Source organism: Macrosteles quadrilineatus, unplaced genomic scaffold (genome assembly GCF_028750875.1).
Source record: "Macrosteles quadrilineatus isolate MER2022 unplaced genomic scaffold, UCM_ALF_1.0 Scaffold_4__1_contigs__length_99947679, whole genome shotgun sequence".
NCBI classification, from domain to species: domain Eukaryota; kingdom Metazoa; phylum Arthropoda; class Insecta; order Hemiptera; family Cicadellidae; genus Macrosteles; species Macrosteles quadrilineatus.
In genome coordinates, this window is record NW_026542597.1 from 26,179,872 (window position 1) to 26,203,571 (window position 23,700).

General features: G+C 35.8%; 1 protein-coding gene across 1 annotated transcript in view; it reads right to left on the reverse strand.

Annotated features, from left to right (window-relative positions):
* Positions 1-23,700, reverse strand: part of LOC128991647 (glypican-4) — a 106,097-nt gene that overhangs the window by 5,844 nt on the left and 76,553 nt on the right. The window contains exons 2-5 of the mRNA XM_054414720.1: positions 17,763-17,921; positions 5,335-5,569; positions 3,613-3,769; positions 2,350-2,512 (exon numbers count right to left, since the gene is read on the reverse strand). Of these exons, the coding sequence (XP_054270695.1) occupies positions 2,350-2,512; positions 3,613-3,769; positions 5,335-5,569; positions 17,763-17,921 (714 nt within the window). The remainder of the gene's footprint in view (positions 1-2,349; positions 2,513-3,612; positions 3,770-5,334; positions 5,570-17,762; positions 17,922-23,700) is intronic.

The window sequence follows — 23,700 nt, forward strand, 5'->3', positions numbered from 1 at the left end:
CCGCATTGAATAATCTGCATAATTAACTTTTTGCGTCTTGCGTCCTATGATATAGCATGTCTTTAGAACTTGTTACAGTAGAACCCCTCATATCCGGCCTTGGTTTTACCGGTCCTCTGTTTATCCGGCCCCTTCCAGGAAGCCAATATCAATTTTTTTTCTCACACCTTACAGACGTTTAGATACAAGCACTAGTCTTTGTGACTGCTCAAGTCATAAAATAAATTGTTCTCATTATTTATCTGTTTGTTTATACATTTATTATTTGTTGAGTCACTATGCTCAGTTGAGCTAGTAGGCCTAACCTCTGATCAGTTGTCTGATTATTTCCAAAGTGGGTTTAGAACAGTACAGTACGAGTACATTAATTTTTGTATTTCACAAAATGGTTAAGAATGTTGAGTAGAAATGCGCAAGTACCATTTAAGTCCTAATGATCTTTAAGTACAATTTATTGTCATTTTTACCTCCATTTAATATATTTTGTTACCTGGAATCATAATATTTGTACATTCATTACTTACAGTAATGACTTTAACCTACAAATATTTTTTTCCTTTTTACAAACATGTTTATTTTTCTAAAAATGATCCCAGAACAGAATTAAATGATACTTTTGATTGCATATATTGATTACCTATTATTATTAGGTATGAATTGTCATTTTCATAGTAGGTTGGTTTATCCGGCCAAATCGTTATCCGGCCAGGGGCTTGGTCCCGTGGTGGCCGGATATGAGGGGTTCTACTGTATATGTTTTATTGTTTTATTTTATGTAAAAAAAAAAAAAAAACTAAAAAGTTAAAATGTTTGAAATATTTTATATTATTTGTACACAGCTCAAAAGAGTTTGAAAACGCTCTCATGAATTCAAATAAACCATCGAGGTCAACTCCAAAATAAACTCAATCTAAGCCTTTAGTGTAGATAGTTGCGGATCTAGGACCTTGTCAAGGGGGGCTAGCGGGGGTGTTCTACACCAGGAGGGGGGTCTGGGGGTCCTCCCCCCTGAATTTTAGCTACTTTTAAAGCCATGTTTAACGCTACAACTGTGTCCAAACATCTCTGTTACATTTTTTAATGTTGAATATATATTTTCAGGGTCCAATGGGGGGAGCTTAGCTCCTATAGTCCCTTTAGACCCCACTCTCTTGGAACCATCACTGAGTGTAGGCCTACATTTATTTGAGCTTCACAATAACATATTTCTCCTTATACATTACTGTACTGTATTTTAATTTGAGTGTAACATATAAACATTTTATAGGCTAATGTTAACTTTTGTTTTACTAACAGTTTTCCCTATAACTATCCCGCAATACGGCATTTTTTAAACCAGCATCGCATGCATATAGTCCTGGTTATGCTGGATCAAAGGAAGTATCCTATACTAAAGTTTGAATTTCTGATAAAAAATGTTTTCAAAACTAAAAAATGTGTATTTTTATCACTTTTCAATTTTTGTATTTTTTCTGACGGTTTTTTTATCCATTATTGATAACTGATCCTGTGCATATTGCTAGGATCATCTTGAGCTCTAGCATAGGGCTTGTATAAAAATGTCCCATAACAACTAAAAAATGTTTAAAAATTTGTAAAAAAATCAGTCGAGATTCTTTGTATCTTTGTAATCAGACATCTATTGTAAGATTATAATTATTGTCAATAAATAATAAGTCAATTTTGTCATGATGCAAAAAAATCTCTTACGAATATAAAAAATAACAAAAATGTCACAGTTAACTATCAACCTTGAACTCTGAAGAAATTTGAAGCCTGACAATTAAATCTTATCAAGGCAAACTTCAGAGTCGCTTTCAATGGGCCATTCAATTACACAGTCTTCTCAATAATTCAAAGGGCCTTTGAAAAATCAATCATCAATGACTGGAAATAACCAGTTGAATTGAATTGGCATGTCTTTTAACAGTTGAAATCAGTGTGTAATTGCCTGTTACTGCCAGTAATGACAAGTGCAATTAGATCTTGCATTGATGGTCGCTCTCGCTCACGTTACACTGACGACTTTCAGAAGGTAATTAGTAGGTACAACAAATGACATGGCAAACTGTTTTGGAAATGAATTTGTCTGTTCTATAAATTATTTGGTTGGTTACTAAAGTGAAATTGATTTGCTTAATTTTATTTCCTACAATCCTATTTACAAAGTAAATATAAAAATAAGAGTTAACCATTGAAGATACTTAAATAAAAAAATAAAACTCTCTGGTATTTTTATAATTTTCCATTAGCTATTTACTCACAAATAATTTCAAGAATTAAATCAGTATGGATAAAAGATGTCTATGATATAGACGTTTTCGTAAGCAATGACCTAAAGCCACTCACCCACAAAACTGTTCCACTCATTGTTGAGTTCGGCGTGATGAGCCAGACATCCCTTCATGACATTCGAGCAGTAACTGTAGCAGGTCTTGACATCCAGCCCTTGACACAACGGACATCCCGACATCCTGACCAGGGCTCTACTACAGTCCTCCGTCAGTGGCATCTGTAAATGTTAGAATAGATTAGAAAGTTATGACGCCGACACAAGGAGATAGGCTAGGAGATAGAAATGAGTGATCTATGAGTGCTAAATTAATCAATTGACAGCTATGTTACTGACTTAGATTAGCTAGCATGCCTATCTTTGCAATTGTAATATTTATTTAACCAACGCAATGTAACTGAAAAAATTTTGAGTAAAATGTGAAAATAATGCTTTAGTTTAGTGTAGGCCCCTCTATCTCCAAAAAGGCCTGAGTGCTGTTTTACCTCTGGATTACAAAGACGGTAAGAACTAAATATATCTAAATAGTAAATGTATCTAACCAAAGGCCCAGAGAAGGTAGGTGCAAAGAAAACAAGCTTATGGAACGTCGGTGCGTTTTTAGCTCTAGTATGTTGTGCCGGAAATATACTTGTAATAAGCAAGGAAGAGCCTGAGTGGCGAGCACAGTGCAAAAATTCATATCACACAGAGCACAGGGTCTTACTCCACAGTGAGCGTTGTAGTACATGGTGGTGTGGGGGGGGGGGGGGTTGGAATTTGCCCTAGACACCAGCAGCTATGCTAAACATCACTTAGCTAAAAATTTATAGTTTTCTCTGTACCTTCCTTTTCTGGGAAAAAGGTCAATGTTTAATGGTAACTATAGGGTTTAGACTATTTCTTAACGAAAAAACATAGAAAATGGTAACTATGTTTAAAAACATCCACTCAGAGTAAAACATAAGTCAGTCTCAAAAATATTGAATTAACTCTCTTCTTACTGTTTATTTATGTTTTGAAAGCTAGCAACGCGAATCTCTAACATCTCATTCACCTACAATCTACATAGGTATCGAGCCTATGCCTGGATCATGTTCAGTAAGAGGGAATTGAACTGATCAAATTTAGTGGTTGCACCAGGACGCAAACCATGCAATGGACTCGTAGTCCATCGCACTATCGACCGAGTCACAAATTTATCAAGAGTGCCTATTAATTTTTCTGTGACAGGCAGTCCAGATTGAAATTGAATTAACATACAACACAGGAGTTTATACTCCACAGCATTTTGCTAATATATACTATAATAAAGCTGTATCCACCAGTAAGCCACTTACATTGAGCATGTTGTTGACAATATCCCCTGCTATACTGAGCGACTGAGCGAACGTTCTCGTTGCAACGAACGACCGTTTTATCTCCACTGAGAGTTTGTGAGGGACGTCACCAAACGGTTTGAGCTCCTTCATGTGCTCACTAACACACAGCAGGTATCTGCAACAATTCAAAATATGATTAAAATGTGAAATTAAATGACACAATTTTATTTTAATGTTGAAAAGAAGAGAAGCATACATCTTGTATTTCTCCTGCTTGCTGAGATGAAGGTGTCTTGACAAATGTTTGAAGAGTTTGTTAACAGATTGGGTCAAACTGTTCTACTGTTCTGGAGAAATGAGCCTGACTAGTAACTACACTTTTTCAATTCTATAGCACGTAGAGTTATGGTGAATAATTCTAGGTTGATGGAACTCCAAACTTTTGAGATAAATAGGATGAATAACTTGCATTTCGAGCTGGATACAAAGGTGAGTGTAGAATGGAGTGAATTTATCAGTGTAGCTTTGTTCATGATTAAGATCAGCTGTTTTTTAACTAACAGTGAGTTTAGGTTAGATAATCGAGACCCTACTAATGATTATGGTACCTTTATACTTATACAGCAGCAGAACTTGGACACTTACTGGCTGTGGAACACTCTGAGAGACTTGGGTGACATGCAGTTGATACTCCATTCTGAGTTTCCGTAATCATTGCATCATTTATACAATGATCATTAATGAAGGATCATTTATTAAAAGCACAATGAACAAAAACAGCTAGGTCCAGTTTTAAGCCATCCAAAAGATAATGAACCTCTTTCAGTAGCCGTTTGAACATTGGATGGTAATGCTAAACGTGTGATATTTAGTTCAAATAATCAGGTGTACTTATTGAATTAAAATTCAAACAATTTCCTTTAACAAAAATTAAAATGTTATTTTATAGAATAACTGATTGAAAGTGTTACACCTTCAATAATCAATACTCTCTATCAATTTTATTGATGTTTATTGTTGATTAAATAAATTAATGTGTTTAATTAATTATCATCTTTATAATTCAATTTATTTATCAAATTACTATTATTTTAACAAGAACACATACATCAGCAGAAGTGACGAAGTTCCCATTAAAATTTAAACATATGATAACCCTGATAACTCAGTAGATATCACAGGAATTCACATTTTTCGGTCCAAAGATTTGTAGAACAATACCGATATATCTAACAAATCAATAACAACTAGGCCTAATTAATATTTCATCATTGTTAAGAGATTCGAGGAAAAGTTAAGTGAATGTTGACCGAGAGGTCAGACGCTGGCTAATAGAGTGCTAAGTGTTAACTGGACCGAACCAACCTGATTTGATAACCTCTACTGATAAACTCAAACTTGTTAGTCAAGCAACTGATCCTCAAGTTTCATGTCTGCTCCAATACAAATTGTGTACAAAATTCTCTTTTGAAACTGATATATAAGACCAACATCAGTGGATAAAAAATGAGATTTTTTAGTATTCGGTTGTTATATGCAGGGAAACACTAAGAATGCTTTTTTTACCATTTTGATCCATCATCAGCCATTGCCAAAATGTCATGTCATCACGTGAACCATCGAGATTCTACTGTATTGTTAAATGTTCTGTGATCCTCTCCAGATCACTGCATAGATAGTTAGCATATGGCATCAGGTAAAAACCCAATCTTTATCAAGATTCCAACCAATACTACTTACTTGTCATCAAAGCGATAGTGTGAGTTGATGACGGTGAACATTTTCTGGTATAGGGTGTTAAAGAAGCTCTCCATTGTGTCCGTCAGGTCCACCTTGCCCTTGGCGTAATAGTGTTCAAGCTCCTCGAACAGGTCAGTGAACACAAATGAGTTCTGCTCGTATATGATGCCGTACGTCCGCTTGAACATGTCATGGAACCCTCCCTTGGCTGTCGTCAGCAGCTCTTTGAAGAACTCTGCAACAAAACAAAAGTCACTGTAGGATACTTAAGAATACTTGAATACCCCCGCCGCAGCAAACCTGTAGAGTATGTAAATTTCTATTTCTGATTGGATTTTCACTAAAATATTTTTCAAGTGTCACACTCATTCCCTAATTAAACAGCATAAGGTTTTAAGATTTGCTGCAACGGAGAAGTTAATAAAGTTTGTTTTTCAGTTGTTGGAAGCTTAGAACAAAACTAGTATAATTTTGGAATTTGATTAAAATTTATTCATAAGATTGCAAACCACAACAATTTACTTACAGTATTCTCCATAACAATAAAATGGGAATTTTACATTTACAGTTTTAGGAATTTTCTCTATAACCATTGAGCGTACAAGAACACTTAAACCTACTAAATTATTTGTTTTTTTACTAAGCTCGACAAAATGGTTTGGAATGAAACTGCAATAATTGATGTTTTGAGTGTGAATAATGAAAACATGTACAATTGTTATCACTTAAAACTCCCCATAAATCGTTAAACGTAAAATCAACAACCGAACCAAACATTTTTATTTAAGAATGAAGTCGGTGTTTGTATGAACTCTTTATTTTGTAAAATATTTTAGTTTGGTTTTTTACATTTTTTGGGAGAAAGCTTTATTTTTGCCATAGGACTATTTTTTCTATTCGGTTATAAGTGAAAGACACTAAGAAAACTAAACAGCCTGACAAACCAAATTAATAAAATTGGTAAAAACACATTACTGACAAAAGTAAACATAATTTTGTATCTGTTCACATACCAAAGTTATTTGTTTAATTTTTTTAAGCTAACACATTTATTTTTTTTACAAAATATGGAAAGTAATTTGGATGACAACAATAGGATTATTGTGAAGTTTCTTCTTTTCAACTCACATAACGAGACTTCTTCTCAAACACAGTAATGAAACGGAGTTGTCAATCCGAGAAGTCTCTGGGCAAATTAACCGTTTGCCCTTTTTGGATTCATGTCAAAATTAATATAGCTTTGTCGAAACCCCTTTAACAGTTTCTTTACATTATTAAAATGATATAAGGTACAATCCTGTGAAATCTTTTGAATTTATGATATTAAATATCCTAAATCCAAAAGTTTATTTGAAATTTTAAAAATAACACTATAACGTTACCGGTTGTAATTATAAAACTTTAAATTCTCTTTAGTTGTAATTTTTTCAGTAGGTAAAAAACTAACTCTGATGTAAAAATGCCCCTAAAAAGGTGACTAGGTGGATACAGAGTTTGCTTGGTAATCAAAAGGTTGTCGCCAGTTCGATCCTGAGAAAAGGCAAGACTTTTACGGGGATAACTAAAGATAAAACTGATCTTAGTAACTGAACTACACACGGCATTTCACTCTTGTGTATACATCTTTGTCTTTATTTGTGAGTATCTGAAAATAGTCTATACAGTAGCTTTTTAATGCTTTAACAAACTGAACCAACTAACCCAATAATTGATGATATATAAATGGTCCTTACTAAAGAAGCAGTGGATTTCAGTTAATAACAAAACAACAATGGATCACACCGATACGAACTTTTATTTTAAATAATTTTTATTAATATGGGGGAGCGAGTTGGTCTAGTGGTTAGAGCGCGGGACTTCGGTTCCAGAGGTTCCGGGTTCAAATCCCGCCTAATCACCAATGGATTTTATCCATGTGATAATGCCGCAACCCCTATGTCTAGCCAGAAGTAATGTGAAAAACAATTCCGGGCTCGTGCCTAGCGTCCTAGGAAAGAAATACCAGTTTTGACCCACCTTAAAGGACGATATAAAAGAATATATCGCATTACAGACATTTCTGGTAACATCTATAGAGATACCACTCAAATCTTCCACCCCTCCAATGTAAATCAAACCAAACACATCGCTGTCAAAGAGCTGTGTGTTCACATCCGTCATATTTACGCAAGTCAAAGAAACAAGTTGGAAGTTTTCTGCGGTAATTAACCCAGTGTCAACAGCAGCACATGTAGAATGTAAGAGTGCCAAGGGGTTGTGTGAGATGTGGGTTGTTCTGAGAGTGTAAGGGTTGAAGCACCTCTTACAGACTGCATCGCTCCTTTGTCTGAGACCCCTTTGTGCATAACCAGGAATTCACTTTCATGTTCGCCATGCAATAATACAAGCAAAAATATAACTTTCAAAATTAAAAATTAAAAAAAAATTATGTTAAACTATTGGGGATAAAACTATTACATATACACATTAAACGAATTAAAACAAATGTTATATGGTAAACAATGTGGAGTATTTGTAGACTATAATGTTAGAGTTCACAGAAGACAAAAAATTAGAAAAAGGTTCACTGATAATAAATTCTTTAGTGTAATACAATAATTACACAAGTAGGCTAAGTTTGAGTTCATACTCTTGAAACAAATTCTAAACAGGCGGAAGTTTGGCTAAGCCATTCACATACTTTGGGGAGGATAAATATTCAATTTGTCCATTACCCATCTTTACTTAAATTTTAAATTCATCCATATTAAAATTATTCATTTATTATAATCTGATCATGAATGTAGGTGCAGGATGATTGTGTATAGAATGGAGGAAGATGACACTTTGTAGCTTTGTTTAAGACCAATAGTCAATTTACTTAGGGTCATTTTTTGCCAAATCCAATTTGTTATGATGACCAATGAATGACGATTAATGGCATCCACAGCCTGAGCATTTCGTTGTTCAAGTACTCGTATATAATATGTAGTGTTTTAATTTTAGGTATTATTATTGACGCCGTCAACCACAAATGGGGATGATAGATGTAGACGCGGTAAAAAGGTGATTAAGAACCACCTTATATCCACATCAACCAAACATAACCAAGGTAACACCTGTGTGTCTATGACAATACAGTACACCTTGGCCGCCCAGAAGTGGATGTTTACTATTCGGTAGATTCTGTTACATTTCATTAGGTCCCCGACAAATGGCATCTCATTAAATAATTATCGGGGTGCGCCGTTTGAAGTAGCATAATGGCCAGATCCACCTTCCCGGGCTTTGATCCGCCGCCGAGAGGTTAGGTTATGTTAATGGCGGCAACCATCAACATCAACATCTGCTCCGTCTTCATCAGCTGATTCGCATCTGCCGATAGTTCCCGCGACCGCCGCACCCAACGCTCGCCACAGCGCTAGCGTCGCACTCCCGTTACTCTAATATGCCTTTGTGCCTATTAATTGCTCTTTATCTCCAGGAACTGTAGCCTAAACAGGTTAATTGCCGACGTAGGCGTGTTTTATTGCTGTTCTCGCACGGTTTGATGAATACCCTTTTGTTTATGAGTCGTAGTTAATTTAACCACTATCGGAAACTTTAATGAAGGTGTATTAGTAGGATGCCGACATGGGAAATTGCAGTTCAATTGTTCCAATTTCTACTTGAAAACTAATAGTACGCTACAAATTGAAACATAATATCTGACAGTACTATAGCACAATTTCGATTCTGACAATGTAACAGCAATGTTGTTGTCTTCATCGAAGCATTTATTTTATTGTATTTCATCACAGTAACTCCAAGCTAGACAAAAACAAAAACCAAATCAATGTTTGCTTCCAAACTTTCACCAAAGAAATTATCGATAACTTTATTAAAACTTAATCCTTCTGAAGTTTGATTCGATTCTCACTCGGCTGACTTATTTCTATATAAAATGTCTTTATGATTTAATAACACACTGTATGTAATAACAAAGATTAAACATATTGTGTAGATAATTGATAATCAGTAGATTACATAAGTTGAAAATCAACCAATTTTATTCAGATAAACTACGCACTTGGGTCTAAAAAGCTATCTTTATCCATAAAAAATATAAACGCGAGACAAACAATTGAATAAAACTTTGAAGCGACTTTAGAACGTTGTTATCTCCTCTTTACAGTACGTATTTTTTTCATTCATATAACATACTTTTTACCAGGCTCTAGTCTGGAAAGTTTTTTTTTACATTACTTTAGGCTAAGCTTAGAGGTTGCGGTATTATTAACTTAGATTGAATGGTTGAATTGGAACTAGTGATTGGCGGGATTTGAACATTTGGATTCAAAACATAACTAACATTTTAGAAATGGCGGAAAATGAATGATGAGCGGCGGTTGTTCAAAAGAAGCGTTCTTACTAATTTATCTTTTGTCAAATTACAATCCCTCCCAAACACCCCAAACACAAACTTTGTTTCCAGTTGCTATTTTTGTTACGCCCATCTTTAATCATCATCACACAAAATTATAAAGTTTCTTTTACGCTCCTCAAATTTGCTTCCTAAATTGCTATTTGTTTTGTTGATTGTATCTTCTTTCACCGAGTGGAAACTAAATACAAAACTTTCTTCAGCATGGACAGCAAAAGTAGGCGAATTCAGGTTTAAATTTGCATACAAAATGTAAAACTTCCGTTAATAGAGGATCTCCACATTCGGCCAATTAGAGTAGAGTATAGTTGATTAGAGTGTGTTACTTGGTTATATACATTTTTACGGAGGAGAGGTTACTGATAAAACTAGCAGACGATTTCTGACAAAACCTAACTATTCTTTGTTAACTTGTACAAACTTCAAAATGTAATTCGTTGTTAAGAAATTCTCATAAAATTTTGTAAAACTTTACTAAGGTTTTTAGTTTTAAGGGTATAGTTAAATCTTTGGATACTGCAAATAAACTCCTAAAAAAACTGCAGCTTTTTTGTGTATTCCACGTCTTATCAGCAAAACATTTTACATTATGTTGTCTAATTTTGTTCCACTTATTTCTCAGAAACTTGAACATAGTGTGATTTACTATCTTATAACTAATTATAAATAAAGGACAGTAAATATTTTAGGAAGGTTTGTGTAAAATGACAAGAAATAAAATGTAAACGTCAAAACACCTAAGAAGGACAAAATATGTGCGTGGAATTACGATGTTTTTGTAGGTTGAACTATGCTTTTGTTTATTTTGTTGTAGTAATTTAAATTAGTGTTGTTTAAACAGTACGATTAACTACTACTCGAACTATTGGCCCGATTAGTTAAATTATGTACCAGCATTTATAGACTACAGAATAAAATAAACCAAGCAAAATGTATTTTGTAAAGTTTAAAAACTATAAAATATTACTTTTTTTCAAAAACAGATAAATATACACACTGATTAACTCTAAGAACTAAAGAGTTTCTAGTAGTTTCCAGAATTTCCAGAGGGTGAAGATGACAGTGATATGGATCAGATAACTCTGTGTCCTCGTGTTTTGTCCTCTTTGTTTCACAGCGAACAATTTATGGGCTGAAACTTCGCCTGACAAAATCCTCCCTGCATTGTTGCAATAATTGGCTTTTACCAATCAAACTTTTGTCGTCACGTTGGTCACAATGGCTACACAATCGCGGGAGGTGTTGACAGAGGAGGTGTTGTATTTACAAAACTTCACTTGTTTTCACAAAAGCCACTTTTGATACTACGCCAATTCTATTTACACTGCAGAAATTACGAAAAAAGTTAAACAATTTTATTAGACATCAAAACAACGCACATGTGAACGCAATGTTGAACATGAATACATAGGTAATTGTAGTACAGTATAGAGCGTATGAAAACCGGTGTTCTGGCTATATCCGATTATTTTTTACCAGAACAATTTATAAGAAACACAATTTACTATAATAAAAACTTACAAAAACCTTGCTAACTCCTATTTGTGCCTTCCATTCTGGCGAACAATATATGACCCATACAATAACCAGATCTTAGTACAAAAATCTTGGGGGAAAATCAATAAGGAAGGGTGTATAATTTTTAATTTTTACTTCACGGTATTTACAGCTAAGAACATCTTTCTCTCAGATTGTCTTTTTTCTGACAGCGCAATGAACTAGAAACCAAAATATTCCTAATGCCAAAGACATTTCTTAACAACCAAAACCTATATCCCGGAAAATACATATTTTTTCACATGCAATGTGAACAACAAAACAAAAATGCTTATAAGGAGATGGAAAACATATTACGTACTTATCAAAAGGCCTGTATTCGTACAAAACTGCGTACAAAGGAGCTACATATCTGCACGAGAAGCACGGGAATCGGACCGTGAAATCGGGAACGTTTGAATGTGTAAACGACGAGGGACGAGGGACAAAAATTGAACGTCCTATCACAAGATTCACTCGTCGCGTTATGAATTGAATTTATTTCTCTCCAGTGAATTGATTTACAAAACATCTTCACATGTAGCTGAACGGTGAATTTATAATTGGAATTCGCTGAGGAATAAAAACACCCCATCATCGTAAAAATAAAAATTTAAGTTTCACTTTGTTTTTAGGGTGGCAATAATAACGTAAAAAATGTCAATATCATTCTAGAATATTTAGTGCAGCTGATGTAGTAGTTAATAGCGTGGAAAATATTTTCCCGGGCTACGGGTTCAAATCTTGTAGATCACCAAAGGCTTTAGCATCGTAGAGATCACTTGACCCGTGGGTTCGGAACCCTCTTAGAAATTGCAAATCCATTTAAGTGGAAAACGTGTTTCTCAGTCAATGTGAAATTTGTCAATATTGACGAATTAGGCCTACCTCTACAAAATGCAATGTGATATTTATAATTATTTTGGGACAGGCGAATTATCTGACTTTGGACCAATCCACTTAAATCATAGATTAAACATACTTTAAATCTCCTGGTAAAAGGTTCCAGTTTACAACTGTAAAATTACAGAACAATTTTCATCTATATCTTCAAAACAAAAACCCTCGACAATCAGGTAGCAACTTGAACAAGATGATTGGTACAAATCACGTTAGAAACTATGCAATTCCGGACTAGACATCTGTGGTAACTGAGACTACGGTAACCGATTTCGCTTGCATCGAACTTAGTAACAACAATGTACAGCCGAATCGGACATTCAAATATAGTCTGTCAGTGGAATTCTGGACATTCCACCACACAACCGCGTGGTTACAGAAACATTCGGTTGCTTAATCCAATATATAAACATTGACTGAATTGTGTAACAAACTGGAAATAAAACTGTTTGATAAAAACTAGTCAGATATCTCACTCTAAAAAAATTGCTAAACTGAATGAGTAATTATTTTGAAAAAAAAAACTATACGTTGTTATTCCTCTTCTAATTGTTGACTTTTCAACTCGTATGCCGGTACTAGAATCTAAATTACTTTGCAATGGTAGACTATTATTTTTTGAAATATATACGTTATAATAATCGAGATTTACACATCAAACGCAATAAATCAAGTAAATCCTACTACTAGCCTACCTATATTATGATTGTTCCACTATATGTAATTGAATCCAAATGTAAAGATGTATCTAATTGGTTAAAGCTATAAATAAATTCTCTGAGAGGGAGTTTAGTCAAATGAATGGCCGCAAATTAATTAAGAAAATGTTACAAGTTTACCTGAGCCCGCGTTTGTAAACATGGGTTTGGTGGTTTCAAAGTAATTACAAAACATTATCCTCGTTACTAAACCCAAAGGATTGGAATGAAAGTTGCCCAGCCTTCCATTCAGTCTAATTCCATTATTTCTTGTTGATTTACTTCTCCCCACAAGTGCACAGTTCGTAGCAATGTCACCACTCGGGTTAAAAAAATCTTTTTTTTAAATAATAAAATAAACTAATTATAAATTATTTATAGTTGTTCTAGTCACATGTAAAGTACAACAACAGTTTAAGATACAATAAAAATGATTGACTATACAGTACAATTAACACTAGTACTAATTAATTTCCAGTTATTGTTAGAAAGTACACACCTTGAAAAGAAACATGCAAAAATATGTTCATGAAAAATACCATCGACTTAATTTTACTTTATCACACCGCGTAACCTTACGTGTTGCATACAAATTTACTATGGATAAATATAGACATTTAGTTCTCACATTAAAGTTGATTCAATAGTCAATGCTTGTAATCGGTTTAAACATTAAAATGAAAGTGATTGAATTGACCCACAGACATTGTGCTGTAAATTACTGTATTTCTGTTCTTTACACCAACAGCGAAGCAAACCCGCAAGGTACCCTTACTTAATGTAAACAGAAGCAACTTATTGAAGTACTTCAATACTTCAATACTACTACTTGAAGTTATTGAAGCAACTTGATAGAAGTAACTTTACTATCGTGAAATAAAAAGCCACAATAAAAATAAAATTCCTAAAATAAATTTGCACATGGCTAATCCTACTATGTTCTATACTCAATAAAATTGGCTTTAGATGTAATAACTACTTAGTTATCAAAAAGTCAACGATAAACAATATAATAGGGTAGAGGAATATTTTCCTAATACAGTTGTACAAATTAGAACGGCGGTGGCGTGGAGATGATGTAATCTAAGTTGGCTAAGCCGAGCTCCTGGGATCCCAGACTCCGGTGTGCATTACAGTGTTACGAGCAATTTGGATTACCTACAACAAGATGAATTACCCGCCTTGATCACAGAGTAATTACTTCCTCAGGAGGTAGACTATAGTGATAAGACGATACTACACCATGTAGATTACGGGTACAACCTCGTACGTAGCAAATTGTCAGATTAGCTATCCCCCTGTAGTGCACTACAGTAAACATTCTATTTAACCCCTTAGATTACCTACAACATCAATAGTTAATATAATAGATGACATAAAATGCTATAGTTTACCATAGGTTATCAGTGGCGGCGATTGGGCTTGAGAGGTGGGGGGGGGCGAAATCTAGATTTATTGTTGATATAATTCTATTTTATAATTTTGATATGTATTCCTTATGAAAGTGGGGGGGCGACTGCCCCCCCTGGCCCCCCCTAAACGCCGCCTCTGTAGGTTATCGCTTTGGATTAAAAGTTTGTGTATATTGGGTAATTAACATCAGCGCTCTCTTTCGTTGCGTATTTTCAACGTTATTTTGTATTCTTACACAATAGTGTAGCCACTAGCCACAGAGAAATACGAACTCTGTGGCGTAACTCAATCAAAGCATAACGTCTGCAAAATTCAAAATAATAGCATACATATCTAATCTAATAATGCAAAGGTCGCCGGTTCGATCCTGAAAAAGTCAGAAGCGTTTCGATGGTTCTAAACTGGACTCGACTGTAGTTGTTCATTGATTGGAAGTAAATGATCCTGACTAAATTAGTCAGAACCAAATCGACACAGATCATCTCACTACATTCCACATCTACAATCACCTTGCGTTTATGTCCTAGGTGTGCGTCGCTGTCTCAAGGAAGTGAAATTGATAATCTATGATAATAAGCAACATGTCAGTGGTAAAAAAAACTCTTGAGGTAGATAACTGGATCACTGCTGATAAAACCCAAGTTATACACGTCCTAACTTCATTTTAGCACTGCCCTACTGAATAAGTTTGTAATTAAATGTTTGTTTAATTACTAGACATAATAGAAAAATATTATGGACGGTTCCCAACTGCCCCGATCTTGAGGGTATGAGACAACGTATATTCTGAAAACGTTAGATCGAGTAACAAAAAGCACAGTTGATGGCCAATCCTAGACAATGGAACGAAAAACGAACCGGAAAAACAGCCAATAGCCGCGTAACAGCTTCCACCTCCCATTAAAACTTAATAGTCTAATCACGCCGACTATTCTGGTCTATTCGTGTTTGTTATGGTGGCAACACCGATTATTGATGGCTTCCGGACACCGGACCAGCCAGACGTACCAACTACGCTTGCAGCCTAATAATACCCCGCGCCTTCACAACCTCCTCGATCGAAGGATCGCGTGTGACGTCACTCGATTGAGCGGAAATTGTAGAGGCAATGGCTCACAATCTTAAGCGTACGGTGATTCACGCGCGCTCGTGACTCATTCTAAACTCGTTGAAACTGCGAGGGGAGACGGAAGTGCTTCGCGGGCCCTCGTAAACATATTGGCATAAATATCGTCAATGCTTGGGTAAGTGAAGGCTAAAACTCGCAACTCGTAATAGAAATGTGTCCAATATTGTTTTGCGTTTGTAGCCACTACTCTCGCACCGAAATCCGAAACTCTAACGAATAACTAGGCAATGATAGCCCTATCCATTCATGACAGATTTTAATTAAACTGACGAATTAGTTTGCCAAAAATTTAATCTAAGCTACCATTTTAATACCTCCTATTTTAATAATACATTTTCACAATTCTCATTTTCTCACAATTTTCATTCAAACTACTCTCAGGGGCCCAAACAAAATAACTATGAACAAAACAAGGGAGTAAAAGCATAGCATGAAAAGCAAAGATCAAGAGAGCAGTGGCGATTGGCGAGGTGGTGAGTAGGTGGCAGCAGACAGCTGATTGATCAGCTGATGTAATTGGCGGCAAGGCGCGCGTTTCTTGCTCGCATAACCTCTAATTTGTCGGCAGATCAAACAAGTGGACGCCATTACCATCGAATGAACGGGAACTTATTCTGGTAATGGCGCAATCTTTCAGCAAATATTGCTGCCCTGTTATCACCCCTATTAATCTTCCTTACTCTACGAGGCTGAGGATCTAAGCTGCTTTTATGAAGAATAAGTTTAACGTTGGTTTAGACCTTATCGTCACGTAATTAATTACAGGTCTACGACATATCAATGAACATAGAGTTTTGAATAGCAAAATTAGTTGTTTGGCTAAACGATTTTTGCCTCCTGGAGCCCAAAAGAATTTTATATTATGTACTGCACATGTGATAAAAGAAACCTGTAAACTCTTTCCATGTGTTGTGTTTTTTCAAAGATGATTACAAACATCGATTGTTAATGCTAAATTCTGATATAAGATCAAATTACCTGGCTTAAAACCCTGTACTGTAATACGTTTGTAGTTTTTCAATGGTCCAAAACAGGACCCTTATCGATATAACGTTGTAAACCGGTAGCCTCATTTTTAATCAGTTGTTTCTTTTCTTGTTTATAAAACCCAGTACTCTTTAAAACACAATAAACCCCCACATAGGTATTGTGATTTAATATCTACACACTAAATTTCATAAGTCTGACTAGACCACTACAATGATAATTATCTGAGGCCAGCAAGACTAATAAAAAGCTCAAACTTCAATGTTTGTACGAAAACAACACTTCAGGAACAAATATTTACCGGTAGCTCATACTTTGCCAACAAAAAGGCGTGATTTTTAGATCCAACAATTTTAAAACCATTTAGAAACCCAATAAAGCATTTACACTCAACAGAAGTGGTTTTACCATTATTTTATACACATTCCCATAACAATTTCTCCCACATGGTAACATCATACGCTTATGCAAGCCTGTGGCGTCCGCTCATTATCGAGCTATCGATATCGGCTCGATTATCGGATGCAAGAGGTAGAAGTACCGGGTAAGTAGGGTATAATTACCTTCAGGCGTGTCTATATTATGCGCCGACTGTTAACACGACACCACACAACTTCCAACTCCGGTGTCGCTGATTTAAACATCACCCTTCTGTGTAAGTTCAGCGAAGGGGAAAAGCTAACTGTGTCTATAGGTAATGTGACATTGTTATTGCTCTGTTCAATGTTTGTTCGGTAATTACTAATAAGTTAAAATGCTGATTTTCAAATGAGGAAGACTTACTTATGCAACGAGGAATTTGCTTAACGAGTGTTCCTGTATAGGATACCCTCTAATTTGCTCAAGGAGATTTGTTGGGTGTTTATATGTTTCATCAAAATGTTTGCATGTCATCTTATGCATCCTTAACTTAAGAACTTGTTTAATGAAAAAGTAGAAAACGGATGATTGAAATAAAATCAATTTGGTTTCTAGGTTGAAATGAATTATACAAAAATGTACGTACTTTGTATCCCTATGTGGTTTCCACCGTTGGCTTTGTGTGGTAATCTTATTTGGCCTGAGGGCGGGATCAGATTCCAGATCTCGTAACGTCGTAAAAAGTTGATTGTTTACTCACCGTATTAGGAAAAGGTACACAATAATAATTCAAATAACATTTTATTCACACTTGGAATGTAGAGCGTACACCTCTGAAAAGCGGTACGTAAGACTTTTAACATCTACGATCCTTATGACATGTTGATCATGCAGTTCTGAAAATAAACTCAGAACTATTGTCTTTTGGGCACTTAAGAAGGAGTCCCATTTTCACGAAGCAGCTGGAAACGTAATTAAGATTCTAGAAATATCATGAACTTACCGTCAAACTTGGTAGCTCGCGTCTTCAGCACGCTGCTGAGTGTGCTGAGTTGCTGCCGCACGTTCTGTTCGTGCTGACGTCTCATCGCTGACGTCATCAGCAGCTCCGTCTGCTCGGAGCAACAGCTGGCTCCGCTGCCGCATCTCCGGGGAGAGTTGGCTGAAACACGGGAAATAACATTTTAAAACATATGTAAATTCCATCAGTTTACAAAAATGGAAGTTTTCAGTTTGTCAATCTCTATATTCAGCAATAAAATAAGAAACGCCATTGCCAATGCGTTCGGAAGTAATTAACATTTTTCATGTACTAGGGGTGGATTTCTTTAACAAGATCAGGTCCTAAATAAAGCCTTGAAGTTTATACGATGACTTAAAACCTGGCCAATTAAAATTTGAACAAAAATACCACAATTTTGAAAATGAACAACATTGTTGAAATGAAATTAAAAACCCAATAAAAATTTACTATTTTAGAAATGAGTGGAAAATTTTAACCAGGTAAAAACTGATAAACCCTCTAAAACGGCCTCTCAAACTGCAAAATCAACCTAACGGGACATTTAAAAGTGAAATTGGCTCAAGAAATTACTCCCGAGTTTACTCAAGTCGCTGTCGATAACAACTTCGGAGTTTTCAACTTCTGAAAGGTCGTCACGGAAAACTCGACTTTACGAATCCCATGGAAAGGGGGAGAAGGTGCTAAAATAGCATCCAATGAGAATATAATGGAATTTCAAACAGGCCGAGATATTAGTAGGTACAGTAATTAGTTAGCAAGTTTGGTGGGGTGGGGGTTGTGGTATTGACAGCGTTCAATTATCCAACGTTACACTGACTGGCCACTGTATACAACGGCGAGAATATTGGAAATACTGTTGAATAAAATCAGTGACCCATATTGCAACACGGCGCTCCTTTGTGGAGTCTATTACGAAAGTTAAATTGGAAAACGGTTCTCTTAACAAATGCCTACGTTATCATGGGTTTTCATAAAAAATATTACTCAACTAAATCAATAACAATTGGTTCTATTTCAGACATAATTATCAAGAAATAATTTCAGGATTAAGGATTTTTAACATAAATCACGGAGTTTAATATTGTGCCAGAACAACTATGGAGGTGTCCCTACTTACTATTTGAGGAGTTTTAAAATTAAGATTTATACAAAAATAATCGAAGAAAAATCAATTTGAAGCATTAACACGTTCATTTTACACCGGTTGCAAACCAAAATTAAGCCCATCTCTACCTCTGAACTTGACGGGGGAGCTATCTGGTGTATTGGTTAGAGCACGGGACTTCGGTTCCTGGGGTCCCGGGTTCAAATCCCACCAAATCACCAACGGATTATTTATAAGTGATAATGCCGCAACCCCTAGGTCTAGCCTGAAGTAACGTGAAAAACAATCCCAGGCTCGTGCCTAGCGTTTTAGGACAAAAAAGATTAAAATATTTCAGAAATTTCCAAAACTCACACAGGACATCAGTGCCAGTGCCGCAGTGCGGTAAGCCTACATCAGTCAGCTGCTGAGATAGGACCAGATCAGTGACGTGATTTATGAGGTGCTGAGCCAGCGATTCAGCACAGCTTTGCTATATCGATACTGGCTGACTGGCTCTGTCTTAGTACACATCTATCTATTGTGTTCGTTCCTCGTCTATATTATTTTCACAATTTCTGCCCCTTCTTTTGAATTTACATTTTCTGTGCAGTTTTACTTCGGTGACTTTCCAGCTTTGGCAGTGTTTGTGTAGGTCTACTAATATTATAATGTAACGACTTTTTGACCTGAAGACGGGGTAAGATACCAGATTTCGAAACGTCGCAAATATTTAATTTTTGTCGTTTTTATGAGCAAAAAATCTCTTAACTTAACCGATGGCTATGTAGACATTAAGGTTAGGTTAAATGAGGGATTATCTGTGTCTTATTTTGACTAATATCACTTACAAGGGATATCTAAGTGATTGCGGATCTAAGGTTATCCCTTGTTTGTGCTAGTTATCTACGTGTTTTTGCTTTTGTGATTTTCCAGCTATAGCTAGCTGGGTGTGAGCGCTAAGTTTGTTATGTTTTGGTTCCTTCTCTCTTGAGGACGGAGTAAAATTCCAAATCTCGAAACGTCGTGAAAACTTGTTTCTGAGGACCATTTAGGTTAAGGGTGAGATATCAACGGTTGTATACATAGAACACTTTACAACCCTCCGCAACACAAACCCCCAGCACACTTCGAGATCAAAAGCTTTACCTCCTCTCTTAAAAAAAATATTTTCAAAATATAAAGTGTTCCATTAAATCCTTCCCCAAATAATTTTGAAACCCCAGCAAAGTCGAGGCAACTAGACGCACAGGCGAAATGGAGGTAATTTGGAACCATAAAGAGAAGTGGAGCTGTTTGTCAAAGTTGTGGGGGTTGTTCTTTGTACTTGTTACATATTATCGATACTGTGTTGTGGGAGGGAGGTTCTAGGGGGTTGCCAAGAGACGGTCGCGGCGGCGGCATGCCGGGCCAATTGTCATTTTCAAACACTGATTTCACACGCTTCGGCTGATTATTACCGCTCACTGAGATTCGAGAACACCATTGACACGATGAGAGGGTTTATTTGATGTGAATATTTGATGCTTATGTAATCACAATTTACCCTTCCAGCAATTTTACAAAAACTATATTAATCGTAACTTGTTTTATCGTTGAATATTTCAGCGGCGAAATAAAAAGCAATTACATTAAAATACCTATTTATTGAAGCGAACATTAAATAGGACCTCTTACGGTTGACCTCGCAGTCCACTGGATACGTAAAAATAATAAAGTCTAAACATTTTAAACAGTATGACACATTTAAGGTAGGTGTTAGGCATCTTCAGGTACATCCTCTCGTATGATTCGTCATGAGAAAAATTTTACATGGAACAATAAACACACATCTACAATAAAAACACTAAGTTTTACATTATTTTGCCTCACGTCACGGTAAATGAATATTTTATACTAGGTGAAATAGGTGGCGTAATAAACATTATTCAGATAATTTAAAACTGTTGTTACTCCGTTGAAGTAGGATACTGAAAAATGTTGAGGGTTCTTATGTAGTATCTTTATTTCTACCAGATAAACACTTCTTAAGAAGTGAAAAGTTGTCTAATCCAGCATAATTTTATATTGTTCCAATTTTAACATCTCAAATATTAGTGTTTTGTTTCAACCTTTGCGGGGAAACATTATCTATGAAATACACCATCTTCCCATTCCAATCCTTGACAAATCACAAGGCAATCAAGGACGTTACACCAGTTCACCGTAGTTTGGGTGATAAAATTATACTTAACCGACAACTGGCTAGAAACATCAACAATTAGTGTAGCACGTGGCCCACGGGATAGTTACCAGACTATCTGTAGATAAACTGTTAGATGAAACGTAAAACTGGCGACAGGGGAGGTGTGATCGAACTGCTACACAGACTAAACTGAGGGATGATCCTACCACAGGTAATACATCAATGTGGATAGTTTCTGTGGCTTTACTCTCACATAGAAACGGTGCAGACTGTAGACAATAAGAAATATTAACGTTTGACTGTGGTATTCGCAGAATTATTGAAATGCTTCTTTTATACAGGACGCTGTAAAAATACTTCTGCAGCGTAACTAAAATGGCTATTCTTTATCGGCATCAAAATGCTTCTTCCTCACCTATCAAAATGTATTTTCCTTGGCGTCATCAAAAGTATCGACTTTAGTGTGATCGAAACGCTTCTATTCATCTTCTGCAGCGTTATTAAAACATTTCTGTTTCAACGTCATCAAAGTGTGTCTTCTGCAAGGTCATGAACATTTTCTGTGCCATCTAAGCATCTTTTCCAGAGCCATCAAAAAGTCCTTCTGCAGCGTCATGTACCGTAATGCTTCTGCAAATACTTTAAAAGTTTCTTCTGCAGCGTGACAAAAACCAGAAACTCAACGATATGTATGATTAGTGCTTAAAATAGTCACATTCATTTTGATACAATACAAGAAGCTACGAAAACAAGTATCTATTGCGGCAAATAAAAAATAAGGGAAAAAGGTAAAAGTCATGCTGTATATATTAAATACAAAATGTAACACAACTAGGAACATTACACCAGTTTGAGTTTTATCGTCCAAAAGTTTAATATGTACTTTGTTTTATTTCATTCTCTTGTGTTTATAAGTTTCACGCTGGTACACCAACGATTAGCGTTAACACAAAAAAATGAAAACGAACGTCCCTTTCGATAATTCGTGTTTGAGAAATCGGACTAACGACATATTAATTGAATCTCAATAGAAGGAGTTGACGCAGCCAATTAAGGAGGCAAATGGCCTATAAATGGCGGCCGGGTATGATTGTTAGTGTGTAAGGGTTGTGGAGGGTCCTTGTCCATCATTGCATCCCCACACTGGGGTAGAGCAGAGTGCTGCGTATGTCGACGTTGGAGTACTACACTTGCTACCCCAGTCTTAGCCAAACTGTGGGACGAAAAATGATTGTTCTTCCACAACGTTGAATGTCTACAGCAATTCAAAATGGTAACACACGTTTGGCCAAGTAAACTTTACTTATCAATCAACATAATCGTAGATTATTTGGTGATAAATAATGACTTATGGCCGTTATAACTGGTTTGCTATGTTACAGCATATGAAAAATGCGTATATTTGTACAGCACTACAACTCAAGGACTTAATGCCATTTGTAGTTTCGATTTGTAGTGAGCTGACGCTCGGCAGTCGGCAGCGTACTACAGCGCGTCGCCTGTGGGTTTCATTTCATGACTCATGTTCTGAACCACATTCTGATGTTCTGAACCAGATTGATACCAACTCTGTAATTAAAAAATTTGCCAAGATCAAAGCTAGGAAAATTAATTTTTAACTGCTAAGAGCTTTTTAACTGTTCAAATTGATAATTTTGTATTCTTTTTGTCAAGGTAATAAATTTGGTTTTTCATGTTTTCTTCATGTTTAATGTGTTCAATTAAAAATTCCTCTCTTGTCATCTATCTACACCTGTTTTTCATTGTAATAGGCTTTAACTTATATCGTATCCAAGTTATCTTGTAATAGTATATTACGTTACTAGTCCTGAAAATAAGTGTTTACCGGACGAGTGTGGTCGTTCCCGTGCGAGACGGTCGAGTACGGGATTACCATACGAGTCCGGTTAACACATTTTGGACAAGTTACGTACGATAGTTTACGCCATACTACTAAATCTGTACAAATCCTTACATATTACAGTACCACCAACTTAAGGACTAAAAATCACTAGTCATAACCTTTAAGAGAGGTTATGTTTTTGTTTATAACCACTCATTGTCACCCAAATACAGTGTAGTGTAATCAGCTGATTGGTGTCCGGTAAAACTCATTACAGTACAGTAATACGCAATGAAACCCCATTTGATTAAGCTGGCGGCAAACAGCTGTTTTCTGGACTAAATCCTTGTGTGGGAAGTTCGTCAAAATAGTGTAGTGTGGCGTAAAAATTGTTTTCGCATTTAGAAATAAATTGTTAACTTAGGCCGTGATGCTCGTCAAGCATGACGTCACGATAGAAGACGGCAATGACGTAGGTATTTATTTATTTATTTTCCAAGGAAAGCTTAAAACAAGCAGCTGATCACAAACGGCAAACATTACGTCATTGCCGTCTTCTATCGTGACGTCATGCTTGACGAGCATTACGGCCTGTTTTTTTTAGTGTAGCCTTGGTTTTGCTAAAGTTTATACGATGAGTAAAAGTGTAAAAATGTTAAATTCCTGGGAATAATAAACAGTCTTTTATTACAAGTATTCTTCAAACCTAAACTTATAAAAAAGTTCTTCCCAAAATCTTTGGGAAAAATTCACAAATAGAGTTAAGTAATGTTCATGGGTTGAGGGTGGGGTGGTGGGGGGGATT